Source organism: Grammomys surdaster, unplaced genomic scaffold, assembly GCF_004785775.1.
Source record: "Grammomys surdaster isolate TR1022 unplaced genomic scaffold, NIH_TR_1.0 591, whole genome shotgun sequence".
NCBI lineage: Eukaryota > Metazoa > Chordata > Mammalia > Rodentia > Muridae > Grammomys > Grammomys surdaster.
The window spans coordinates 204,368-212,670 of NW_021605010.1; the positions used below are offsets into that span (position 1 = coordinate 204,368).

General features: G+C 49.4%; 1 protein-coding gene across 1 annotated transcript in view; it reads right to left on the bottom strand.

Moving 5' to 3' along the window:
- Positions 1-3,746, bottom strand: part of LOC114633378 (cytochrome P450 2S1) — a 15,071-nt gene extending 11,325 nt beyond the window's left edge. The window contains exons 1-2 of the mRNA XM_028781964.1: positions 3,424-3,746; positions 2,010-2,175 (exon numbers count right to left, since the gene is read on the bottom strand). Coding sequence (XP_028637797.1) covers positions 2,010-2,175; positions 3,424-3,600 — 343 coding nt within the window. The 5' untranslated portion in view covers positions 3,601-3,746. The remainder of the gene's footprint in view (positions 1-2,009; positions 2,176-3,423) is intronic.
- Positions 3,747-8,303: the final 4,557 nt, after the last annotated feature.

The following is an 8,303-nucleotide window of genomic DNA, read 5'->3' on the forward strand; positions in this document are numbered from 1 at the left end:
TCTACCACTGAGCCACGCCCCCAGCCCCTCACTGGGGGATTCTAGGCAGGGGCTCTACCACTTAAGTACATCCCTAGATGCAGTCCACTGTTTTACTTATTTTAAAAGACTTACTTTATTTTTTTAAATTTCTGTGTGTGCTTGTATATGCTCACACGTGTACAAGTGCCTGGAGAGGCCAGAAGAGGAGGATGTCAGATCCCTTGAAGCTGGAGTACAAGCTATTGTGAGCTGCCCAAGGTGGATGCTGGGAACAAGGCTCAGGCTCTCTGTAAGAACAGCAAACTTGGCCAGGCGGTCGTGGCGCAGGCCTTTAATCCGAATACTTGGAAGCAGAGGCAGGCGGATTTCTGAGTTCGAGGCCAGCCTGGTCTACAGAGTGAGTTCCAGGACAGCCCGGGCTACACAGAGAAACCCTGTCTCAAAAAACCTAAAAAAAAAAAAAAAAAAAAGAACAGCAAACGTTCTCAGGTTGGCTTGAACTCCTAGCAATTCTCCTGACTCAGCCTGTCAAGTACTTGATCAAAAGCCTGGGCCACTCTTAGCTCCTTCCCCAGCCTCGATGAACTCCGTTCACCTGTCGTGTGACAGCCCAGATGTCACCTCCTCTGAGAAGCCTGCCTCCCTGCCCACCCCATTCCAGTTCAGCACCCCCCGACACACACACTGTGTTCCTGCTCTAAGAGCTGTGCTTCTCTGTTTAGAATTCTATCTCCTCGCTCTGTAGTTCGACATAGTCTCTCACAGCGAGAAGACACTGCATGTGCCTTGGAAATCTGTGTGTCCTCAGTACCTAGGACAGGGCCAGGCACAGAGAGCCCACGGGCTGAAGGAATGGATTCTTTTCCCTCCTCCATACATATGCACACGCTAGTCTTTCTGCCTGGATACAACTTCCCTTCTAGCCCGAGAACCGCAGCCTGGACATCCTCTTTTTTTTTCTTGGCGGCTTCTTGAGTATCTCTCTCAGAGCATGGGCTGTGTCTGGCACTGCCTGTGGATTCCTAGAATCCTGGATTTCCCCCCCCCCGCCCCCACCCCCCATGCTAGCTTGCCCTTCCCATCCTGAGCAATTCCTCTGAGCGGTTACTGTCTGATGACAGGCCTGTCTGGGTTCTCTAGCGGAAGTAGGCAGCGCTATCTTAGTCACCACTGTGTTGCCAGACTTTTCTGTGGTACTGGAGATTGAAGCCAGGGCTCTACACATGGCTACGCATGCTTTCCATCTTAACATAAAGAATTATTTCTGTGTTTTGGGACACTTTTCTCTCTCTTTTGACTTGGGCATGGAGTCCATGGCATTACATAAGCTAGGTAGAGGACATGCCCCTTGACCCTTCATTGGTGAATTCTAAGAAAATACTCTGCTGAGCCACGCCCCCAGCTCCTTACTGGGGGATTCTAGGCAGGGGCTCTACCACTGAGCCACGCCCCCAGCCCCTCACTGGGGGATTCTAGGCAGGGGCTCTATCACTGAGCCATGCCCCCAGCCCCTCACTGGGGGATTCTAGACAGGGGCTCTACCCCTGAGCCACATCCCCAGCCCCTCACTGGGGGATTCTAGGTAAGCACTTTCTACTGAAGAAGGCCTGCAACCATCACTGGTGGGTTCTATGCATGCCCTACCACTAATCCTAGTTCTGTCATTTTCAAGACAGGGTCACACTGCCGTGTCATATGTAGCCCAAGCTGACCTTGAACTCAGTTTCTCCAGTCTGAGCCTACCAAATGTTGGAGATGAACCACATATGTCAAGCTGCTGTGCTGTGAGCACTTGTCTATAGCTATCTAGATCAGGGAGTAGTAATTATGATCAGTGTGACTGACAGTCAGTGAGTAAGCACAAGCTTGACACAAGCCCAATTTCTACTTTAATCCTTGGTACAACCTTAAGTGACAGGCACTGTTGTCATCCCATTTCCTAGAAAGGCAGCTGTACAAAACCCTCCATACCTGAAGTAGAGGCAGGACCCAGCAGCTTCCATTTGCCCTCATGACTCCTGACTCACCGTGACCATCAAAGGTCTTGTCCAGCGTTGCCAACGTTCCACGCCCGCTGAATTCCTCAGCCTGACCTCCCAAGGCTTCTCGGACAGCATCATGTCCAACCAGGACCACCACGCGGCGCCAGGGGCCCAGGTATACCGTGAACACAGGACCATACTTCTTACTTAGCTGGGGACAGAGAAGAAGAAGAGGATCCCAGGGAGCTGCCTCTGTCCGGTAGTCTGTATTAGTTCCAAACCGTGTGCTGTGGTTTTTGCTCCCATATCAGGAACTGGTCCGATCCCCACCCCAAGCAAAAGTATCCCTTTGGGAAGGTGCTCTCTTTTTGCATGGGAGTGTGGAGTGGGAGCCCCAGCCTACCCACCCCCACCCCACCCTTTTTTGCTTGAGACGGGGTGTGTAGCTCTGGCTGTCCTGGAACTAGACCAGGCTGGCTTTGAACTCACAGAAATCTTCTGCCTTTGGAGTGCTGGGATTAAAGTGTGCACCACCACCGCCCTGCTGAGTGGGCGCTTCTTAAACACATCCCTTTGCCTTCCCTCTCGCTTCCTTCTAGGCTCTAACCTCTGATCTTGGGACCATCTACGACCGGCTTTGGTTTCCCATAATTCCCTTCTTCCCAATATCTGGCTACCCATTTCAACCTCTACTAAACACTTAAATCCCACAGCAAGTACCATGAAGCATGTGTCCCGTCTCTCCCTTAAACGCCCACTCCTCTTTTCTGTCCTTAAAAGTCCCTCAGAATATTTTTGAATGGAAAACTTCATTCCCCACTACCCCCAGCAAGTTGGGACTGCCTCCCCATCCTCCCACCCGGTGGCAGGAACTCCTAGCTCCCTCCTAGCAGAGCTACACCCATCCTCCCACTCTGGGAGTCTCTGAGGCAGATTCCTTCAGCCCAGGATGCTCTCTGCTCAGCCCCCTCCAGTTTCCAGATGCTTCCCTTCCAACGGTGGGGTGGGGCGGGGACGGCAAGCTCGCCCCCTACCCTCTTCTTTAGAGAATGTTTGCTTTGCAGCTTTGGTCCCAGCTCACTAACTTCCAGCATTGTGTGGGTCCCTGCGACCTGGGACCCCTACCCCTCTGAGACTTGTTCTCATTTCTTCCTAGACCTCTGTGAGCTGTGTCCCTCCCAGCTCTAGCCCCCTTTTCAGGGCATTCCCTTTCTTTCTTAGCCCTGGATCCCACTTCCAAGACTGGCTGAGTTCTGCCCATCCCAACCTGGATACCCTCTCTCTCTTCCCCAGCCCAGGTCAATTTGTTCGCGTCCTCAGCATTCATAGTCTCTTTGCCCTCAGAATTCCTGCTTCTGCCTCCTTTCTAAGATAGCCCAAGGCTCAACTGCTCTGGCACTTAGAAGGCTCCTCGCCCCCACGCATATCCCCTGGTTAGGATGTCCTTGCGTCCCCTCACCCGCAAGAGTCCCGAGTACAGCGCCCCAGGACGCAGCTGCAGGAGATTCCCCAGCAACGGCAGCGGCGTGGGTCCCGGGGGTAGGTGGTCTCGGGCTGGGGTCCTGGGCAACGTCAGAGCCAGCAACAGCAGGAGCAGCAGAGTCAGCAGCAGCGCCCAGGTGCTGGCTGCCTCCATCTCTGCAGGTCGGCTGGGTCTGCACCTCCTAGAAGCTCCTTGCAGTCGGACTAGTTAGGGGCGGGAACGGGGCGGCTCCCTCCTCAACGAAATCAAGAGGAGTGGGGCGGGGCAGCCTCCTGCAAGGCGTAGCTCCCCGCACCCCAATTTCTCCGTCTCCGGGCCCACAGTCGCCAGAAGTCCCACACCACTGCACGAATGGATCTCCCAGGTCACCTAGGTTTTCCTAGGGTTCAGAGGGCGGAGACAGTACCTTGGGCCCCAGGTGGGGCATAGTAAGCAAACAAGAGGAACCTGGGATCGGGAGACCTTGGCTGGCAGCCATACCTCGCGGAGCGGTGACCCTGCCTGGCTCTCCCTAGCTCCTGCCTCCCTCTGCTTATCTTGGTGTGCGTGTGCGCGTGCATGTGCGGCGTCCTGGAGGCACTTTCCTCCCGCATCCTACCTCCACCAACTAGGAGGGAGATGACATTCTGTTGTCCCCAGATTACAAGGCTCCATGACATTGCTATCCGACTTAGGTCAGTCTGTACTGGTTGAATCATTCTTTTGTTTTGTTTTGAAACAGGGTCGCAGGTAGCCCGGGCTGGCCTGGAACTCTCTGGGTATCTTAAGTATGACCTTGAATTTTTTTAATCCTCCTGCGTCCCCTGCTCACTGGTGGGATTAAAGGACTTGTTCTTTAAATTAAAAACAAAAAGGTTTTGAGTGTGTATCTGTATATTCGTGTTACTCTGTTCGTGGGTTCACATGTGTATGTGGATGCTCCTACATGTGCGTTGGCAGGCAGGTAGAGTTGGCGTCCTGCATTCCTCTGTATTTATTTAGGCAGGTTCTATCTGGAATCCCTCCTCTAGCTGATGAGTTTGCCTCAGAGGCCTCCTGTCTTCCTTACAAGAATTCTGGGGCTATACATTCCAATCATCATAAGGACGTGCTTATCCACTGGGCCATCTTCCAGCCCTAATTTATTTTTTATTAGGATATGTTAATTATACATGTAATGAGTTTCATTCCGGCATTTTCATGCACACACAATGTATCCTTTCATATTCATAACATATTCAACCAGTTTCATTTTCCTACCTCTGAGGCCTTCAATCTTTCTACTTAATTAGTGAATTAATGAATTTTGAGGACCAGATGAGTTTCATTAGGGTTGCTTACAGAGTCTCAGTTGAGAGACTGTTCACGAGAGCACGAACTCCTTATTCTGAGGCCACACCACTGAAAAGGATTTCTCTCTCTCTCTCTCTCTCTCTCTCGGAGACTTGGGGGCCTCATGAACCCCTTCTTTCCTAGCTCTGTCTTTTTAAAGATTTATTTATTTATTTATTATTCAGAAGAGGACACCAGATGTCATTACGGATGGTTGTGAGCCACCATGTGGTTGCTGGGATTTGAACTCAGGACCTCTGGAAGAGCAGCCAGTGCTCTTAACCCCTGAGCCATCTCAACAGCCCAGCTCCATTCTTTGATCGATTGATTCAGAGCAGTGGTTCTCAACCTTTCTAACTCTGTGACCCTTTAATAAAATTCCTCGTGTTGTGGTGACACCCCCTCCCCAACCATAACATTATTTCGGTGCTACTTCATAACTGTGACTTTGATATTTTACGAATCATAATTTAAACGACTGATATGGGACCCCAGGGAGGTTGTGACCCATATGTTGAGAACCACTGACTTAGAGGTGTCTTGCATACTTATCAGTGGCCACCAGACTCCTTGAACTCAGAGCCCTTGGTTGCACCCACAGTAAGGCCTCTGCCAGGATTTAGCAGCTATATATCTGCATACAATCTGAAACAGGGTATTTAACAGGTACCAAGTTTTTGCAGTGTTAGGGATCAAATCCTTGGTCTTTTTTTTTTGTTTGTTTGTTTGTTTTTTTCGAGACAGGGTTTCTCTGTGTAGCCCTGGCTGTCCTGGAACTCACTCTGTAGACCAGGCTGGCCTCGAACTCTCGAACTCAGAGATCCGCCTGCCTCTGCCTCCCAAGTGCTGGGAAATCCTTGGTCTTGTTAGAGCTATATGCAAGCTCTACCTCTGAGCTAATAACCCCAGCCCCTCTCTGTTAGAGAATGCTCACTATAAATAAGACTTCTTTCTTTTTTTTCCTTTTTTTCTGAGGATGCGGCTGTGAACCATCTAAAGGAGTTCTGGGTTCTTCATATCCACATGCAAATGAGGGTGAGGTCAGGGAATCAGAAATACAAAGGCCTGAGAGGGATAAGGCAGTGTCAGAAGATAGACTGCGGCTGCTGGTTTGGCTCATTGCAGTATCTGTAGCACTGCCCTGCCACCTTGATCTGCCACATCAACTATTGAGTTGAAGGTGGGACAATGTGAGAGAACTCTAGGGACATGGGGGTGGCCCTTGTAGGACATGACTTTACATTTCAGAAAAAAAAAATACTGTGTTTTCTTTCCGTTCTATGAACCCATGTTCCCTGAAGAAGCCATATCTGTGTTGCTGATGGCTGAACTGCAGCTTTACTTTGTGAAGAGACATCTGAATGTTGCACTCTGTGAGTCAGAATTACGCGGGGCTATCTTTAGTTCCCCTTAGCAGTTGTCTACTAGTTCTGAGTTCACATTTCTGTGAGTCTTAGGTACGACTTTTGGAATGCATTGCTAAACTTGCTAGACCACTATCGCCAACTGACCCCAAAGCTCTGCCTTCGTCCTGCCCCCGCTGATATATTTCATAAATGTAGTGATTCACGGCTTCTTTAGTTTTGTGACTATAAAATGTTCATCCCCTCCACAGTGGAATATGACATTAGGGACAGCCCGAATCCCTGCTCCCAGCCATGGGTACTCTCAGTTGGCTCAGAAGAAGTGGCTTTCATTCCCTTTGGACCAAGAACTGTGATGCAGGACCTCAGAGATGATCACCTAAGGGGGTCATCGGGATTGGCGCCAGGTGCCAGCACTAGCCATCTCTATCCGTGTTACATCTCAGAGTGGATAATGGTGAGTCCTTCCAGGAGCCTGCACCTCCGACTCCCGCCTTCTGTTTTGGTTGATGGCTTGTTGGTTTATTCTAAGCCGGTTGTTATGTTGGACATCCTATTACTATTTCAATATATTCTTTCGGGACATCTGTTCCTAGCACTCAACTTTTCTTCTCTTGCCACTCCTTCAGCATCTAACTTGACTTTCCTGTCTCTTGCTCATCTTCACTGAGACTTTGCCCTGTTTGGTTTAGAAATTCTGAGGGCTGGCTGCAAAGGTGCTAGAGATAAGAGGCCCTGAGTTCCTTCTAACCCAGCAGGTGGGGGGTATCAGAAGGAGCTCTGATGTGTGGTAGCCTCCTACTGAGGCTCTGGGCTGGCAAAATGGCTCAGCAGGTAAAGGTGCTTGCTGCCAAGCCTGACCTGAGTTCAATCCTGAGGGTGCACAAGGTGGAAGAGAAAACTGAATCCTGCAATTAATGCTCTGACCTCCACACAAATGGTGTGGCAAGTGTAGGTCCCATTCCCCAATACAAATAAATGTAAAGAGCAAGCAAGAAAGCAAGCAAGCAAGCAAGCAAACAAACAAACAAAAAACACCTGAACCAAAATACTTTGTTCCTGGGTCAGAAGTTCCTTTCTGGGCTCACTTAGATAGGCATGTATAAGCGATGACTACTCAGTGCATGAAGTCCCTTCACATTCCTGTAAATATGTAGTGTGAACATTAGACCCAGTGGGAGGAATTGGCCCTGGGGTGAAACCTGAGTGAACAACTCCCATGAGTCCCTAAGTCCAAAGCATAAGCCTTCAGTTAACACAGACTGTTGAAATTTTCAGGAGCAAAGGCCATTAAGATGGAACACATACTTTCTAGGAGGACATGTCTGTCTGCAATGCAGCACTTGGGAGGCAAGAAGACCAGAGTTTAAGGATGTTCTTGAATAGAGTGTGTAGGGCCAGTCTGGGGGGCTACTTGAGACCGTGTTTCAAAAGCCCAAACTGAACAAAACAAGAATTGTTAGGAAGGAGAAAGCATTCAAGAAAAACCTGCCATCTGATGTACCAGATCGCTTTGTTTGACAGGTAGGATAACCTGCAAATATTTGGGAAAACGTGGAGACTGAACTAACAATAATGGGGCTTTGTGTTTTTCCTTGATGGGGGAAATATTTGATATCCCTGTGGCTAAGCCAGAGTAAAAGGAGAGATGGTGTGTTGGGAATCTACTTCAGTTGGTATTTGGGAGCAGCTAAGAAGAGAAATCGTAAAATTGCCAACGTACAATAAATTAATGAAGGAGTTCAGGAGATAGAAGCTAGTCAGACAGGGCAGGGCTCTCCTGCCGTTCATATCCTCAGCCATCAGCCAAAATTGCCCTTGGTCCTGTCCTGGCTAAACGTGTTTGATGCTCTGATCTCTGATATGGCTCCTAAAGATTTTAGGATTACTTCTTCACAAGTGGGAAATGGTTCAACCAGGCAGAAGAAACTGGTCACAGGCTTGTGACCCCAAGGCAGCCATTCCTCAACTGCCCTTGATGGCAGGAACAACTGATGAGAACACTAGTCCCTTTTTGTCATTCCCCAAATGAGCACCCAGGGCTGAAGGCTTGGGCTAACTGGATTGACCAACTCATCCCTCTCTCCACACTACACGCCTATTTCTGGCATAAGTACTGTATCCTATCTATCTGTCTATCTATCTATCTATCTATCTATCTATCTATCTATCTATCTATCT